The sequence below is a fragment of the Ctenopharyngodon idella genome, chromosome 2, assembly GCF_019924925.1.
Source record: "Ctenopharyngodon idella isolate HZGC_01 chromosome 2, HZGC01, whole genome shotgun sequence".
NCBI lineage: Eukaryota > Metazoa > Chordata > Actinopteri > Cypriniformes > Xenocyprididae > Ctenopharyngodon > Ctenopharyngodon idella.
The window spans coordinates 16629982-16649913 of NC_067221.1; the positions used below are offsets into that span (position 1 = coordinate 16629982).

The window sequence follows — 19932 nt, forward strand, 5'->3', positions numbered from 1 at the left end:
TTAATTTCTGTCAGAGTTGTGCGACAGTCAATCGCTGTTTGCGAATACCATCGAAATGAATGAAAAGTGCCGTAAACTGGATCCTAGCTACAACAAAATTGTCTGTGACTTCTCTTAAAAAACAGATTTTTTTAAAAAATAGATAAATCCAAAATGAATGTTTAATGACAAACATGTTAAATTAGCCGATAGACTGTCGATTCATTAAATAAGCTGTTTTCCAACAAAAGCCGTTTACTCAGTGTAGTGAAGCCTATCCTCCATTGGCATCCATTCAGGGAAAAAAAGACCTCTGGTCTCCCTGTAATTTTACAGTTGTACTGTACTATGATATTATTTTTATTAAACACTCGATTTGTATTTGAACAAAAAACATTCATGTATTTCTTTATATCACAATATACATATATCGCAGAAAAAGTAAATATCACAATGTCAGTTTTTTCCAATATCATGCAGTTCAAATCTCCATCATGAAGCATTGTTCACCATGTCAGCGTCCACCAGTAACATCTGCTTGTGTTCAGACCTCAAAATCTTGAGTCAGAAACAATAGCTGGAGGGTAAGATCCACAATAAAGTTTCTTGTGCAGCGATTACGGAGCGCGGCACAGAGGCTGCATTTCAATCAAACGTGATGGGCTACAACAAGTTAGACAATAGGGCTTTTCCTCAAAAGCGCCTCATTTCTATCTCTTTGTTTGCTGCTTTGTGCTCATCCCTTTCCTTTCACTCACTCTGACACTTTTCTGCCAAAAAAAGGAAAGAAAAAAACATAAAAAAGAGATGTTTTATGGGCCCACACATGCTATGAACAAACACGCTCATATTCAGAGGAAAACAGAAATGCCCCGAAGCATCGCATTTCCAACAGATGTCTGAGGAGCCCGGAGCCTGGTACGACAGAGGCACATCACATTTCCATTTGGCACATCTCAGCCGTATCTCTGAGTTATGACAGTTTGCGGTACTCTCAAGATGCGCGCCATTCAAATCTCATTCATTATGAATGCCAGTGATTTGGAGGGCTGCCATCACGTTGCTCTCCAGAACCACAGCACCAACAGAGGAGGTGCGGTTTCACTATAAAACACACTTTATTCTGCTCCAGATGTTGCTGGAGATGGGTTATTTTCCTTCATTTACAAGTTCTGAGGGACTCGAGTTGTATCTGATTCAATGTTTTATTTCTCGTTACTTTTTTTATGAGTGAGTAAAAATGCAGGACACTTTAGGCAAATCAGACTTGTTGCACTTGCATTCTTGTCGCTTAAAGGAGAGCCAGTGTTCAAATTACAAAGTGGTTTAGAGGAGGACAAGACCCCCTATTTTCAGTCATAACCACCCCTAGTTATCTCTGCAACCCAACCGCACCTCAAAGTGTCATATAAATTTATATAGGGGTGTTCGGGTTACTTGTCTATTACATTTTTGTAACAATAGTAGAAGCTAATGTAAAATTTGTTCTAATTTAAGAGCGTTTCAAACAAACATACAGAATCACTGCTAGAGACACAAATTTGTGTAAATGAACTTGACTGCATTCCTATGTATATTTTATAGATCTATATATTATGCATCTATATATTATTTTTGTAGCTTACTGAATGACAAGGGCATGAGAGACATGAGCTTTACTGAGAGAAGGCTGGGGGAAGGGAGCGGGAAAAGGCAGCCGCATAAGTGAAAAAGCAACATGAAGGCAGCGATGTGTTTCAGACGACATGTTCAGACACAACAGCGTTTTCCTCCCTGGCCACATCTGAGAGAGTTCATGAGGGGATCGCTAAACCATTTGGAGTCCTTGGTGTGTATGTGTGTGTGTGTGTGGGTGAGCGGCAGAAAGACAGAAACTGGATGTGAGTGAGGAAAAAAAGAGAGATTGAGAGAAAACACATTTTGAACATTGCCTCTGTGCTCTGTGGCCAGTGTTCGGTGAATATTTAGGGCAGCCTTGCTGTTTTAAAATGGACCAGCAGATGAATGAGAAATGCACCTCAAACGTCCCAGTTTGTGCTCTTTGTCATTTTTGGGTTTGACAAACATGGTCTCTGACTCCCTGAATTAATAGCAGGAAGTTCCTGAATGTCCAGAATGAATGTCAAAACAAGTCTTAAATAGCTTTTTCTTTTTGAGATCTACAGTTGCCTGTAATGAGTTTTGACTCTTCTGTCACTCTAGGACCCCGAGCTGGTGAGGAACATCTGTCGCTGGGTCCGAAAGGCCACCACCATCCCCTTCTTTGCCAAGCTCACACCAAACGTCACCAACATTGTTGACATCGCCAGAGCTGCATATGAGGGTATGAGCAGCCTCACCTACACACAAACATGTAATGCGTGTCATATTTTTAATGTTAAAAGTATGTTGATTATGATGGGAAAGTTTTTAATATATATATATATATATACACACTACCACACACTATCAAAGGTTTGGGAGGCTGTACTATTTTTTTTAAGAAAGTCTGTTATGCTCACCATGGCTGCATTTATTTGATCAACAATACAGTAAAAACATTAATATTGTGTAATATTATTATTATTACAGTTTAAAATAACTGTTTTGTTTTTGAATATATTTTCATTTAAAATACGTAATTTATTCCCGTGATGGCTTCATTGTCACATGATCCTTCAGAAATCATTCTAATATACTGATTTTGGTGCTCAAGAAACATTTCTTATTATTATCAATGTTGAAAACTGTTGTACTTTTTACAGGCCTATTTTTTGTGGAAACCATGATACTTTTTTTCAGGATTCTTTGATTAATAAAAAGTTCTGAAGATTTTATTTTATGAATTTTTTTGAAATAGAAGTATATAGAAGTATATGATCATCCATCTTTGCTGAATAAAAGTTTTAATTTCTTTCAATATATGGAATAAAAAACATTTATTTGAAATAGAACTCACATTATAAATGTAGTCACTTTTGATAAATTTAATCCACCCTTGCTGAATAAGTGTTAAAGGGTTAGTTCACCCAAAAATGAAAATTCTGTCATTTATTACTCACCCTCATGTTGTTCCACACCTATAAGACCTTCATTCATCTTCGGAACACAAATTAAGATATTTTTGATGAAATCCGATGGCTCAGTGAGGCCTCTATTGCCAGCAAGACCATTTCCTTTTTCAGTGCCCAGAAAGCTACTAAAGACATATTTAAAAGAGTTCATGTGATTACAGTGGTTCAACCTTAATGTTATGAAGTGACGAGAATATTTTTTGTGCGCCAAAAACCAAAATAGCAACTTTATTCAACAATATCTAGTGATGGCCGATTTCAAAACACTGCTCCATGAAGCTTCGAAGCTTTACGAATCTTTTGTTTCGAATCAGTGGTTCGGAGCGTGTATCAAACTGCCAAAGTCACGTGAACTATTGAAATTTCAAAACACGTACGACGTAATGAAGCCTCGTTTACTGAAATCACGTGATTTTGGCACTTCGAACCACTTATTCAAAACAAAAGATTCGTAAAGCTTTGACGCCTCATGTAGCAGTGTTTTGAAATCGCCCATCACTAGATATTGTTGAATAAACTCGTTATTTTTTATTTTTTTGGCACACAAAAAGTATTCTTGTCGCTTTATAATATTAAGCTTTGGCATTGAAAAGGGAAATGATCTTGCTGGTAATGCGGGCCTCACTGAGCCATCGGATTTTATCAAAAATATCTTAATTTGTGTTCTGAAGATGAACAGGTGTGGAACGACATGAGGGTGAGTAATTAATGACTGAATTTAAACTTTTGTGTGAACTAACCCTTTCATTTATTTTCAAAAAAACAAATTACTGACCACAAACTCTTGAACATTCAACAGTCTGCATTCAACACATTAACCTTATCAGTCATTTTCAAATTGCATTTTCCTAATCATGTCATTATAATTAGGACATGCATAATTATTCTGAAACAAAGACATGGATGTTTTCCCTGATATTCTCTTCTGCTTACTCATGCCATTTATTACACTGCACTTTAAGTCATTTAACTCCATCATTCATTCTCATTCATGTCCTTCACAATACAAGACAGGAGGGTGAAGGATAAATTATACAATGTAGGCCAGTAACCTTTTTAAATATAAGATTTTCTGTGTATTCAATTGGTTCTTTTATGAATCTTGATTTGTTCCTGCATAACATAGGATCTTATCCATACAATTTAGCATCAAAATCTAATCATACATGTATGTATAAATGAGGCCCTGGTGAGGTGAGGCTGATCTTTTTGACAGGGTTAACACGTGTATTCATATGTTGCTTTATCACTGAAACAGCTTCATCAACACAGTGTGGCTGGTTCAGGTTTTGTAAGAACCTCTGTGGTTGTTTGTAGGCGGGGCAGATGGAGTCACAGCCACCAACACCGTATCTGGACTGATGGCTCTCAAAGCCGATGCCACACCTTGGCCTGGGATTGGCAGAGGCGCAAGAACTACATACGGTGGCGTTTCTGGTAAGAGAAAGAGTGTGTGTGTGGTGTTGGCCAGCACTCTGGCTGCTGAGATGTCTGGGCTTGCTCTGGTCAGGTCCTGCCTGCACAGACAGATGGACTAGATCAGGTGTGAAAGTACTGGGCATGCTCTTTGCTCTCTAGAAATGGAGCTTCAGTGTGGGAGGCTTATAGTAAAAATGACATGAATCCAGCTTGAAGTACACTGCAAAAAAATCATTTTGTTCATCAGTATTTTTAGCTTATTTTTCCAGTATAAATATCTTTCTTAAATATCTTTAAAACAAGTTATATTTACTTGAGAAGCATAATTACATATTAAAATAAATTTAATATTAAAAATTAAAAAATAATATTATTTTAAATAATAATAAGATTTTTTATACATTACTGGTAAAAATGTATAAAAAAAAAAATATCCATGCATAAATCCAACAAAATTGAGAGAGACTTGTTCTTAAAGCAAGAAAAAAAAAATCATCAATTTATCATTGTGGTAAAAAAAACTTAATTCAAGATTCAATTGAATGTTTTAATACAAAACATGGTTTAATATGTAAATCAGTATTTTTTTATCCAGTAAAATGTCTTACTTAAATATCCATAAAATAGATTTATGTGAGACGCAAAATTCAGTGAATCCTATCATAATCAATAGTGAAATTACTTTTTCATACATTATTGGTAATTTATTTATAATCATAAATTCAGCTAAATTTACTGAGGCTTATGCTTAAAAAAAAGAAAGAAAAAGAAAACAGAAAAAAAAAAATGCCAATAAGGTATGAAAGGCTAAACTTTGTTTAAGATATATTCTCTCAAACCATGTTTTAATATCTTAACACAATTTCTTAAAGACCCTCTGTGGTGAAAATTAAGTTTTTAATGTTGTTTATATGTCTATGTGGTGTTTTAATATGCAAATCATGAGTCGACACCATTGCTGCGTATTTTCTCCTTAAAACAGCAGTTTACCAAAGATAGTCTCAAAAACGTGGTTTGAAATCTCCCGTGTTCCCTGCCGTCACAAACATGTTGTAGCCAATCCTGTCAACGTGTGGGACGGTCTTTAGCATATCATTAACTATGCTGTGAAGCAGGGGGGTCTCAAGAGAAGCCAGGTTATACTGGTATATCTTTCTGTTGATATAAAAAAAATTGCAATATAGAGGGTGAATTATGTATATGATGTATATTACAAATTGCTTTTATTAGTGTTCTGAAAGAACATAAATGTCAGTATGCATCTGTGTGCTTATTACCACTAATAAAGACAATCTCTGTGGTCACACATAAACAACTTTTAACATATTAAACGGCAGATGATGCATATGTGCTTTATAGTTTCAGCTGTGTAGAGCTGAGTGTGTGTTTAAGCTTCACCTCAGCACACCTCTCCCTTCAGCTGAACTGCCACAATGTCTGCAGAGGAAAGGACAGGGTCAGAAACACGGCCTGCATTAAAAATTAATACTCATACTATTGAGGCTCTATTTTATGCAAGCAAAACTGACTGGCTGTCATATTTTTCACTTTTAAAGTCTTATGGGCCTCACCGTGCAGCTCTCCCATGGGACCCAACCTTGCAGGAATGGTCTAAGACGCTGCCCGAGACCAACCTATTGATCAGCGGGGCCCTAAAGGGCCCATGCGGCCCCACATATTTTATCTGCTCCCTGTACAGTAGATCTCCTCAGACTTTTTGTTTCAGAAGCCCATATCCAGAGCACATAAAACCATGTGCAGAGCATCCAGGGGCACATAAATGTGTGCTGCCCTGAGCCCTCGGTGGAACTGGCTTGATTCTCTAATGTATTCAGTAATTTAATGTTTAACTCAGCAGCAGTGGCCAGGTTTAAGGTGCTTTGATTTATGTGACAAGTGGCATAAACTATGAGTGTGGATGAAAATCAATCTTTTCTGACTTGATGTTTTTTTGTTTTTTTTTACCTCAAAATTTTTTAATCAGTTTTTATGCAAGATTTTTGCATTTGCCTCTAATGTTTAGTACAAACTGTGTTCCATATGGATTTAATATGGAACGATACATTGATGTCTTAAATTCGGAAAGGGGGGGTGGGGTTGTATGGGGGGTGGCAAACATGATTTAAACCATGATTTTAACTGAGGAGGAACCCCGGACAGCAATTTCAAGTGAATGCGCGTTGGAGATTAATATTTTGTAAATAAAGTGGTAAGTTATGTTTTTTGCACAAAAAAAGTGCTCACGCCACTTCATAAAACTGAGGTTAAACCACTGAAATCACGTGGATTACTTTTACTACCTTTCTGAGGCTTGAAAGTGGTAGTTGTGTAAGATGTCAATGGAGGGACAGAAAGCTCTCAGATTTCTTTAAAAAGATCTCCATTTGTATTCCGAAGATGAACAAAAGTCTTACGGGTTTGGAACGACATGAGGTTGAGAATAATGAATTTTCATTTTTGTAGAACTAACCCTTTACATTTGTGGCACGGTTCGATTATGGTATGAACATTAAGTGCTTTCCTTTCACATTATTCTAACTTCAGAATAACTAGAATAACCTAACTGCTTTAAAGGGTTAGTTTACCCAAAAATGAAAATTCTGTCATTTATTACTCACCCTCATGCCGTTCCACACCCATAAGACCTTCGTTAATCTTCGGAACACAAATTAAGATATTTTAGTTGAAATCCGATGGCTCCGTGAGGCCTTCATAGGGAGCAATGACATTTCCTCTCTCAAGATCCATAAAGGTACTAAAAACATATTTAAATCGGTTCATGCGAGTACAGTGGTTCAATATTAATATTATAAAGCGACGAAAATATTTTTGGTGCGCCAAAAAAAAAACAAAATAACGACTTATTTAGTGATGGCCGATTTCAAAACACTGCTTCAGGAAGCATCGGAGCACAATGTGTATCGAATCATGATTCAGATCGCGTGTCAAACTGCCAACGGCTGAAATTACGTGACTTTGGCGCTCCGAACAGCAGATTCGATACACTGATTCATTGTGCTCTGATGCTTCCTGAAGCAGTGATTTGAAATCAGCCATCACTAAATAAGTCGTTATTTTGTTTTTTTTGGCACACCAAAAATATTCTTGTCATTGCTCCCTATGAAGGCCTCACGGGGCCATCGGATTTCAACTAAAACATCTTAATTTGTGTTCCGAAGATTAACGAAGGTCTTACGGGTGTGAAACGGCATGAGGGTGAGTAATAAATGACAGAATTTTCATTTTTGGGTGAACTAACCCTTTAAGTTAGTATACAAATCTAATAATATGGCACTGGGTCAAGACGAGAAGGAGATGACAATATTTCGCAAGATTCAGAATGAGAAACATATTAAATGGAAAATTCTGTCATTATTTATTTAACCTCATGTCGTTTCAAACCCAAGATTTCTGTCCCTCCATTGAAAGTCCATTACGCTTTCAAGCTGCTCAATTGTACATGTGATTACAAATCACACTAGTTCTTGCATTAAACAAGCACTTTTGAGCTTCTGTTTACCATATTTGATGAGCTCTATGCATGTGCATTGATAAATATTCATATAAATAAAAATATTCATGAATAAAAGCCACAATTAAATCAGTTTAGCATATAAAGGGAGATAAAATCACTTGTTTCATATGGATTTCTTTTGGATGCATCAAAGTTTTGGTGTATAGAGCTTTTCAGTCTCTCAGGTTTCAATAAAAATATCTTTATTTGTGTATCGAAGATGAACAAAAGTCTTTTTGGAAAAACATGAGGGTGAGTAAATGATGACAGAATTTTTTTTTTTTTTTTTGGTTGAATTATCCCTTTAAATATCTGTAGTCAACAACATTAAGAAACTTGAATGGCTTTCTTCCGTTCTCCTACTGTTTTGATTTATTATTACATTTTACTGCCATTGCGGTTTTTGTATATACATTATACTTTTGTTGTGTTATAATAGTCTGTGTCATAATAGTCTGTGTATGTTGCTTCAGATACAGCGATTTTTATGATTATATTAATTTACAAGAAATTTAAATTTATCTGCCAATACGGAGTACAGATCCAGGCTGCGGTTCCAGTAATTGCTGACCTCTAGTCTAGATCATATGGTCACTTTATTTTTCCCCTGGTTGGGCCTCCTACTGTGATTTCATTTAGCTGGCAGCGTGCTCCTCATTTGATGTGTGTTTTAATGATTGGTCATGCCGACCGACTAGTCTGCTGTCACAGATACATTATTGCATCCCTTTCATTGTGTATGGAAAACCATGTTCCCCAGACACCCTGGCAGCATCGGCAGTCGTAATTAACAGAGAGCTGCACCGTCATTCCCGTCTCTTATTTGCTTTTGTTATCTGGCTGGGTGTTTTTGAGGCACAACATATTCGGATGAAGATAGGAATCGTAGAGGATGCTGAGACCCCACGCTCTGTCTCGCACTGTGTTTGGAATTATTAATCAGAGAGTCTGGCATTGGGAGCGGACGCCTCGCACTAACAGATGCCACCGATGGCCTCACTGAGCTGTCAATCACCTCAGCACGGGACCAGACTGAGGATGGCACTCGTCCGGAGCTGTGTTCGCTCGCTTTGGAAGCTGTGATAGGACCTGCTTAGAGTAATGAGGTATTGATGAAAGATACAGAGCGCTACCGAGTCCAGGACAGTCTCTGTTCTGAGCACAGACTGTGCTCTCCATAAAGCACAAGTGTAATACCGCGGACACCATCAGCCTACAGAAAAGAAAGTAAAATTAAAAGTGAAAGTGTCCTTTGTGGTCGCATCGCATTCCCATTTCTCCCAACCCCCGGAACGTGATTTCTACCGAGGGGGACCGCCCCCCACCTGGAACACGATTTTGCCCCTGCACCCACAGGGGTCTGTGCACGCTAGAGGTCTTCTCGGGTCTTAAAATCTGTACCCGACCCAAATCGACCCGAATCACTTCTTACCCAAACCCGATGTGCATAAATTCTTTTTTTTTTTAAGAAAAACCCGACCCAAGACAGACCCGATAGAGTTTAGACTATTTTCGAACCCTACTGGACCCGAACGTAAACGGCATTGACGTGTCCACAGCCTTTTTTTTAATAAACTTTAAAAAAGATTATTTTTCTTTTAATTACAAATTGCTGTTGTAAAATTGCTAAACCACACAAATCAGGGTTTAAAACTGTATTTATACTGTCTTAAATATTGGTAACAGGTTTGCAAAAAATTTTTATTTGACCTATTGATATTGACAGTCTACATTTTCTGGAAGTTAAGTGCCTCCGTTTGTTGAAAAGAGCAAAAGAGCACTTAAAGAGTTTCAGACTGACGATCAGTCCACTGAAGGCAAGTTGAATGCGAACCCATGTGCAGTTTATTGAAATAGAATACAAACCAAACAAAACCATGTCATGAACTAGAGCAGGGGTCTCCAAACTCGATCCTGGATGGCCACTGTCCTGCAGAGTTTAGCTCCAACTTGCCTCAACACACCTGCCTGGATATTTCTAGTATGCCTAATCAGGCCTTGATTAGCTGGTTCAGGTGTGTTTAACTGGGGTTGGAGCTAAACTTTGCAGGACAGCGGCCCTCCAGGACCGAGTGTGGAGACCCCTGAACTAGAGCATTTGACTTAAACTTGGCTAGAATATAAACTTGAACATAGACTTGACCTGACAAAACTCCCCAGCAGTGGTTACACGAACAAAGCTAGACAGTGGGCACATGAGGGCTATATATACTCAGAGACTAATGACTAAACAAAAAACACCTGTGAACAATCAAGACAATAAACCAATTACAAACCCAGAACTGAGAAACACATGACCTGAACAACCAATCAGAACATGATACAATAGGCTTGTTCAACTTCATGCGGTGCCACAAAGATTGGCTGCCGCCTGGCAAAAGCAATGCATTCTGGTTAGAAAATTTGTCTGACTTTGATCCGCGCCGCAGCCAACTTACGATCACATGTGCCATCAAAGTACCCCATGAGCAAAACGAGACCAGCCGCCTAGGTCAGGCGCTGCAGTTGCTCAAAATCAGCTGCGAAAGCCTTGATGACGACACACTTTATTCTCATTGGCCAGATTCTGTGATGACAAGGACGACGTGTGTTGCATGTTTTTTCTTAGACAAGTTCCTGTATTTAACCAGTGAATATCTGATATTCATAACATGGAAATTTCAATCGCATCCACTTCTTCGGCTACAATCAACGCAAAAATTACGTGGTCTGCCATGAATGACTTTGGTTCAGCACACTACGGAAAGCACGATGTGTCCGACCTGATGGCAACCGGCAGATCTCAGACAGGCTAGTGTAGGGTGACCATATATGCCATTTTCCCAGGACGCATCCTGTCCAGGATTTCTAAATTGCCTAAAATGGCTTGAGCCTTTGCCTCTTTAATGGTGAAAGTGGTCATATCGATGTGCCCCCGGAACGCGATTTAGGAACACGATTTCTACACGGATGTCTGTGCAAGCCACTGTTCTTATTGACAGTCTTCATGCAATGCATTAAAATGTTGTCGTATTTGCAATGCTTTGACCGTTCTCTGTAGATCCAGCCTTCTCGCAAGCCACGATTGGTCGATTATGTATAATGCATGCTATTGGTCAAATTATTTTTCAGTCATTACCTTCCGCAAATATGAAAACAAAACCAAAACTGGGACATTTTATGCAACTTAGAAATCCTGGACAGAACGCGTCCTGGGAAAATGGCACATATGGTCACCCTAGGCTAGTGTACTTCATCTCGCATAAGCCTAATAAGACTAGGGAAGCACAAGACATGATCACATGATGGCAAGGAATCACATGACAAGGAACCAGGAAACATGACTATAAGAAATTACAAAATAAAAGACATGAAACTATAAAAGTAAACCAATCAACAGATGTGACACAGACCCTATGTTACTCTATTTGTGGAAAGATTGGAGAATAATTGGAGAATTTGGGCATTCTCACCAGAGACAAGTCAGACATTTCACCGAAAGTTTGAATTAAAAATGTAAAAATGACAAGGTCAAATAAAATTACATTTCAAGTATAACAGTAAAATCTATATTCTCTCATTTTGAAGTGTCAGGTTTGCTTTCAACATGGTTATGATTCTGACAATTATAGTCATATGCATTTAATTTACAGTTTTAAGTAAAACTTTCAGGAAAATGTGATTTGACTTATATAAAAAATATAATTTAGAGTATAAATTTATGCCATGATGACCATTGAAAGATGTAATGCACTTGAAGGTTTAAATGAAATTGTGCCGAGAACTTCACCACAGGTACTGGTGACAAACAGGCGTGAGCGATGACAAATTCTACCTGACGTGCCATCCATTCAGCCAACAGGTGGAAGAGCAGAAAAAAGTGAGGGCGACAGGAAATGCCAGAGGCTTAGGGAAGCGCCCATATGTACATAATTAACCATGCAGCATGAGGATGCAAAAAAATATGTGCCGTGATTGAATTTATCTACCCAATTTGGGAATAGTGTGGGTGATGAGGATCGTTTAGCATGCCAGAGTGGGGCTAAAAAAGAAAGCTGTCTCGAGCCATCAAACGGTGGAAGTGGAGTTCTGAGCCGTGCCGACGAAATGAATATGGACAAACGTACGGCTGTGATCAATGAATGGGAACCTGCTGGGAAAATGAGGTTAAATGTAATGTGATAAACACTTCCATCTGTCTGGCTGATCAGAAAGCCGCTCGGCTTTCATTAGGGAATCCTGCCATCCTGAGAGATGAAGACAGAAAGGCACGGGGAGGGGAGGGTTGTGCTGCTGCATAGGTGAACTCAGACACCTGTAGACACAGTCACTCTGATACAAAACCTCACAAAAAAATCTTGCTGTCTATCCTAACCGATATGAAACCTCGTAAGTGACTGTTATGAAACACTCTACATAGGCAGCAACTCAGGAACTCAGGAGACTTGACTCACAATAGAGTGCTGCAAGAATGAGTCTTAAAACACAGAATTGAGCATTGTTGCACTTCTGGTTCCATCATTTCAAAGTCAATGGGTTTTTTTATGGGTTTTTGGTTAAATGCCTGAAATAAGTTCTGTGGCTAAAACAAGCTCAAAATATATAAATATTTTTTTTAATTCTGTGACATAAAATATATCAGTAATCCCACACTCATATTTATAAGTTTTTATGTGTTTTGAAAAGGGTGGTTCTTAAATGCGGACTACAGAGGTTGTCAGGGACATTAAATGTCATCATGCCGAACAGGTGAACTCATCTACTCACTAATCTACAGAGCCCCTAAGGGCCATTGTGATAGATTTTACCTGCTATCTCATTTTTTTCCATCACCATGTCCCCTTAGGGGCTCCTTACTAATCCACTTTTACAGCCTCGTTCTGTTTATACTCACGCTTGTGTAAAATATTCTAAGGGTACGCTTACACGACAACCATGTACTAAAAATGGAAATGTTTTTCCTCTGCTTGTTTATTTAATTTATTTATTTATTTATTGTGTGTGTGTGTGTGTGTGTGTGTACAAACAACACCATTGTCAAAACAATCCAGATTCACAAAGATCCACGAAAACAACTAAAAATGCTGTATTATTCATGCCAGTCCAGTAGTTGGCGATGACACTTTGGAAAGAAACGCTATGCGCCTATAGACTGAAGATGTAATACGCATGCGCATGACATCAGCGTTTTCACAAATTCATGTTTTTGTAGTTTGCATGGAGACTATAAGGGTATCATTTTCGAAAACTTGCACTTTGAAACACGTTCTCAAAAGTTTGCATTTTCAGGCCCCCAAAATGCTGTTGTCTTGTAAATGAACGGCCAAAACGCATAAAAAGTTTTCTGTTTTTAGTTGTTAAAATGGTGTTGTGTAAATGTCCCCTAAAACTTCTACAACTTTTGCATATTAAATAAAGACTATATATATGATGAACCAAATGTGTAAAAATTATAAACTTTTGTTGATCACAGAGCTTATTTGCAATGATCCAAAGGCTATGAATAAATCACATTGGCTTTTGGTTGAGGGAACCAGGGTGATGCTAACTTCCAGGTTGGCCAACAGAAAACATACCTGTAGCTCTCTGTTGATTTCAGAAGATGTTGAAATTAACATTTTGCTAAGCTTACAGTGCAATAATGTATTAAGCATAAAAATATATTAAAATGTTGACTAATATGATACAAATTTGAATTATTTTAAACAATTGTATTGATACTTTTCAGTACTGAATAAAATAATAGTTTACAAATTTATATTTCTCTTTGATTTATTCTTTTCACATAGCTATTTGACTAAAGCATAGAATTTGACTAAAACGAGGTGTCTTAGGAGACAGTGTAATTAAGATGTTTACCTTCTGAACATCCTTCACATATTAGTAGTGCACTTATGGTTTTAAAGAAAGGTCTTAAAAACCTGCCTACATCGGAAGTTCACTAGGTTTGGAAGAATTTGTCTTTTGGATGCATTTTTAGGAAGCAGGACTTTTGTGTTTGAAGCAATACTGATATACACTACCATTCAAAATTTTGGGGTCAGTAAGACTTTTTTTAATGTTTTTGAAAGAAGTCTCTTATTGTCAGCAAAGCTGCATTTATTTGATCAAAAATACAGTAAAACAGTAAGACTGTGAAATGTTATTACAAATTTAAAATAACTGTTTTCTGTTTGAATACATTTCAAATTTAAGATTTTAAACGTATTTCAAATTGTACAAATATTTTTTTATTTCTGTGATGGCAAAGCTGAATGGCCACATGATTATTGAGAAATCATTCTAATATGCTGATTTGGTGCTCAAGAAACATTTTTTTATTATTATTATAAATGTTGATGTTGATGAACAGTTATGCTGCTTAATATTTTTTGTGGAAACCATAATACATTTTTTTCAAGATTCTGTGATGAATAGAAAGTCAAAAAAAAAACTTTTGTAACATACATTATAATAACATATACATTTCTTTAATGTAATTTTATATCAATTGAATGTGTCCTTGCTGAATAAAAAAAAAAATCTTAATGACCCTGAATTTTTGAATGGTAGTGAATGTATGAGACATGCTCCGGCCACAAGCTGAATTTGTAATCTGTATGAACTGATTTTATATAATTATTGTTTTACAATTAAATAATTTTTTTCCATCCTGTATTTGGATAGGCAATGCAATTCGTCCCATAGCTCTGCGCGCGGTGTCAGCTATAGCAAGAGCACTTCCTGGATTCCCAATCTTGGCTACCGGTGGCATTGATTCAGCAGAGTCTGGATTACAGTTCCTCCATGCTGGAGCGTCTGTCCTGCAGGTAAGCACTCACATTCATCACCAACTACCATCAACTCCACCAGTGATTGTAAGACTGGAAACTACAACCTTTTATTTAACAGACTTTAAACCACTAGGCTATACCACATCTCAGCCTTATAAAATCCTAATTTGTAGGACCGTGGCTTGGGTAAAAACATGTTATTTTTGTTTTATACGATACGCATGCTTAACGCCTGAGTTTAAACATGCATTAAGTAGTCAGTTCTAATCAGTCCTTAATAAGGAGTCTACAACCGGCTACGCTCACACAGAGCTGCTACAGCCGAGGAGCAACAGCAATCTCAAAGCAAATTGCAATTTACAACATGGCTCTGAACAAGTTGTTAGTGCAAATAAACCCATTATCTCAACATGATGCCACAGCCTCCGAAATCTCTTTTTAAATAAATAAATCAAAACACTCATTATGTGCAGAAATAACGTTTTCACAAGTGCCTGGGTGTTCTGGGGGGAAAAAGACTGGAATTAAAACATTTTAATCACACCCACATGTAATAGCAGAGTGCTGGCTCGTAGTAATAGGAGAAATTGTAAACTAGCCAACTCCTCACTACACTACAGTTGAATCAGTGTCACCAGCAGGTTACAGGAACACATCGTAGCTCCATATACTGCACGGATTATATTAGCTCAATGAGCTGCCCTGGCAAACAACGTTAACTTCTCTTAGACTCGAGAAGACGCACAACAACACATGTGATAGTAAGCAAATAAGGAAAGTGTTATTTATGTAGCACTTCTACAAAAGTTCCCAGTTTTGAAGCTAAAGTCTTATTTTGACACTTTTTGACTTTTTGACATTTGCTTTTTTTTTAATCATAGTTAAAAAATTTTATAATCCCCCCTAGATATACATATGTCATATATATGTCATGTTCCCATGTAGGCACCGTGGCATGAATAATTCAGTTACCATTTAAGTTTTTACTCTTTCTTTCTTTTTTACATAATTTGGACTGGTGTTAAGTTTGGTATTCTGTTTGAGTTGTGTTGTGTTGATAACTCGGAGTGCATCTCTTCCCATAATGCTGTGATTTTGAGTGTCACCATCATTGTGTTTTGTGTGTGCAATGCACAAGTATTGAGAGAATCATTATAGTTCATCCATAAATATGTTACTATAAAAACTACAGTGTTACAAAAATACAACAGTAATATAACTGAGGCGATTATTCATAAAGATTGGATAAACATTGCTGCAATTCCATTTGTTGTGGCATTGTTCATACTTCATCAGTAATATTAAGTATGTTCAACCTACCAAAGCTGCAGCAAAAATCCAGATACATCAGAAGTACAGAAATGTTTAATATGGCAATTTGAGAAGCACTTCAGCATGTGTCTTCCAGGGTGACTCCAGAAAGATGAATGCTAGGGTTTACCTGCCTATTAACAATTGAAAGCAGAGTTGCCCTATGAACATTGCTTTTATCTGAAAGGCATTTTCATTTAATTTATCTCAAAGCCACTTTTCTGATTTTTATCATTCAAAATAAAAAAGTAAATTATTAAAAATGAGAAAATCAAAAAGCATGTGACCTAAAAACAGCATATTAGTGTCTTTAAAGGCCCAGTTAAGTATACACAAGAGCATACACATACTGTGCAATATTTGGGGTGACAGCAAAGTGACAGTAAAGACATTTACACTGAATTCTATTTCAAATGAATGCTGTTATTTTGAACTTTCTATTCATCAGAGAATACTGAAAAATGCATCATGGTTTCCACAAAATGTTAAGCAGTACAACTGTTTTCAACATTAATAATAATAAGAAATCTTTCTTTTGCACCAAATCGGCATATTAGAATGATTTCTGAAAAATCATATGATACTAAAGACTGGAGTAATGATGCTAAAAAAAAACAGCTTTGCCATCACAGGAATAAATTATATTTTAAAATATAGTAAAATGTAAACAGTTTAAAGGGTTAGTTCACCCAAAAATGAAAATTCAGTCATTAATTACTCACCCTCATGTCGTTCCACACGCGTAAGACCTTCGTTCATCTTCGGAACACAAATTAAGATATTTTTGAAAAATCCGATGGCTCAGTGAGGCCTCTATTGACAGCAAAATACTTAACCCTTCCAGATTCCCAGAAAGCTACTAAAGACATATTTAAAACAGTTCATGTGACTACAGTGGTTCAACCTTAATGTTATGAAGTGACGAGAATACATTTTGTGTGCCAAAAAAACAAAATAACAACTTTATTCAATAATATCTAGTGATGGGTGATTTCAAAACACTGCTTCATGAAGCTTCGAAGCTTTACGAATCTTTTGTTTCGAATCAGTGGTTTGGAGCACGTATCAAACTGCAAAATCAAGTGATTTCAGTAAACGAGGCTTCGTTACGTCTTAAGTGTTTCGAAATTTCAATGGTTCACCACTGGGGGGGGCGTGACTTTGGCAGTTTGATACACGCTCCGAACAACTGATTCGAAACAAAAGATTCGTAAAGCTTCGAAGCTTTATGAAGCAGTGTTTTGATATTGTTGAATAAAGTCAATATTTTGGTTTTTTTGGTGCACAAAAAGTATTCTCGTTGCTTCATAACATTAAGGTTGAACCGCTGTAGTCACATGAACTGTTTTAAATGTGTTTTTAGTAGCTTTCTGGGCATCTGAAAGTGTAAATTATCTTGCTGGCAATGGAGGCCTCACTGAGCCATCGGATTTTATCAAAAATATCTTAATTTGTGTTCTGAAGATGAACAAAGGTCTTACAGGTGTGGAACGACGTGAGGGTGAGTAATTAATGACAGAATTTTCATTCTTAGGTGAACTAACCCTTTAAACTGTAATAATATTTCATAATATTACTGTTTTTACTGTATTAAACATATAAAAATCTTATCGACCCCAAACTTCTGAACAGTAGTAAACATAAACACATTCACATACATATCTATGAAAGGAAACAGAGAGTGTAGAATAGAAATAAATGAAAAGAAAATGCAAACAAGGAGATAAGAGAAACTTGTTAAATTTGCATGTAGGTTGTCAGGCTTTCAGTTCCACCATTTTGGCCCATACTTACTAAAGTTGTGTTCAGGTAGAACCAGCAAGTTGCAGTTGCTGGGTGATTTTAAGTGATCTAGTTGGATTATATCTAATAATCATTTTGCTAAGGTATAGAGGGAAACACTATAAAGACATTTCAAAATTAAGAGGATCTTGAAATCAGCACAAGTAACAGTAAAGAGATTTATTCGCTGGAGTGATGTAATTTCTCAGTCTAGTAAGAGTCAGCATTTATACAGCCGCTTTCTGAACTCTTTGTAAGTGTTTGGTGGAGCTTTTAGATAGGCCAGCCAAAACACTATAGCAATACTGAAGTCTTAGATGTGACAAAAGCGTGAATGAGATTCTCACTGTCAAAAGGGGAAAGAAATCACATAACTTAGAGATGTTGTGAAAGTGATAATATGCTGTTTTACAAACAATTCCTAATTTTTTGAACTTTAGAGACAATTAGTGTAGATATGGCACAGTAAAAACTATATTTAATTTTAAAAGATTCTTTAGATTCAGAAAGTGCTAATCTTTACTTTTTGCTTTTAAAGTATTTTTCTGTATGCAGTCCAGCAATGTGTTAATTGTTTTGTGGGCATCTGGTGAAAGTAAAAAAAAAAAATAGTTATAATCATCTGCATACTGAAGAAGGATATCGACACCAGTTAATGGGTGCATATAATGTTTAAATAATAAATGACTTACAACTGAGCCCTGGGGAACCCCACAAAATGTCTGGAGGTTTGTGCACCTAGTGCAAAATAGTATTGCCCGTCGCTTAGGTAGGATAGTCTAGGACTAAAACTGAAAGGTTGGTCAGTCAAGCACAATCTTATGAAGTTTTAAAGATACACTGAGATCTAAAAGATCTAGGATTGACAGATTGACAGATCTTTTAAAAGCAATTTTAGGGCTATGGTAAGACCAGGCTGGAAAGTCTCATTAGAATTATTAATGTTGAGACAGTTATTGAGCTGTAATAATAACATGTTTTCAATTATTTTTGTCAAGAAATAGAAGATTGGATGAGAATCAGGATCACTTTGCTTCACCAGAGGCCTAGCAATTGATTTCTTTAAATTATGTGGAAAAATCCTTGCTGGAGGAACTGATTAACAATGTTCAGGATGTCCAGTAATTAGAAGTTTAAAACAGTTTTTAGCAAGTTAGTGTGTAATGGGTCAAAAAAAAAGGACCCTTAAAGAATTCATAAGTGATGTGACCTGGGTGAGTTTATTAAGGCTGATGAGTGGGAAAATGGACATATTACTTTTTACAGCAGGAGATGGAGAATTAGAAACCACTCCAAAAGGACAAGTGCCAGCTATGGTTTGTCTGATGGCAGTGGATTTCATCAGTGAAGAATGCTGCAAACACATTGCACTTTTCTGTTGGGAAACGTTTAGATGATATTTGAGGTGAGGGGTTAAAAAGCCTCTCTATGGTGGAGAAGATGAATCTAGGATAGTCTCTGTGTCTGTTAAACTTGAGACTGTCTGGCAGACTTTATCTCATTATTGAAGAGGTCAAATCATGAGGAATAAAAATTTCCTTGATCTTTTGAGAGAGAGAAAAAAAGTATGATGAAAACACAGTAACTTTCAAAATTAAATGACTCATTCTTCCACAACTTCCTGATGTCAGACAGATATATACACTACAGTTCAGGGGCCATATTCACAAAACATCTTAAGGCTAAAAGTAGCTCCTAACTTGCCGATTTAGGAGAAACTCTTAAAAATAATGGGCGTGTCTGTCCTAATTTTAGGACTCCTAAATTTTTGTTCTAAGAGCATTTTAGCACTAAAACTAGCTCCTAAATCTGTTAGAAGAAATGTTAGAAGTAGTCAAGAGGACTCCTAAGTAGGGCTGGACGATTAATCGGAAAGTAATCGAAACCGAAATTCAGAACCTCTAACCGACGTAATTTTCCCATGCCGGTTATTTCGTTTTTTTAATCCTGTTAATACTTCCCCCTTAAAAACATATTACCGCGTGTATAGCCACTTGACTCCGCCCAGTCCAGTCAGTGGCATAAAAGCAACACAGAGGTGAACGCCTGTTCAACACATAGTTATGGCACGCGAGCGGTGAGCCTTGCGTCTTCACTAAACTTTGTCAGTTGTATCTGTTTT

General features: G+C 36.9%; 1 protein-coding gene across 2 annotated transcripts in view; it reads left to right on the forward strand.

Moving 5' to 3' along the window:
* Window positions 1–19932, forward strand: part of LOC127524791 (dihydropyrimidine dehydrogenase [NADP(+)]) — a 132525-nt gene that overhangs the window by 98375 nt on the left and 14218 nt on the right. For both annotated transcript variants that reach the window (XM_051916693.1, XM_051916702.1), the window contains exons 17-19: window positions 2182–2302; window positions 4350–4469; window positions 14611–14753. In XM_051916693.1, coding sequence (XP_051772653.1) covers window positions 2182–2302; window positions 4350–4469; window positions 14611–14753 — 384 coding nt within the window. The remainder of the gene's footprint in view (window positions 1–2181; window positions 2303–4349; window positions 4470–14610; window positions 14754–19932) is intronic.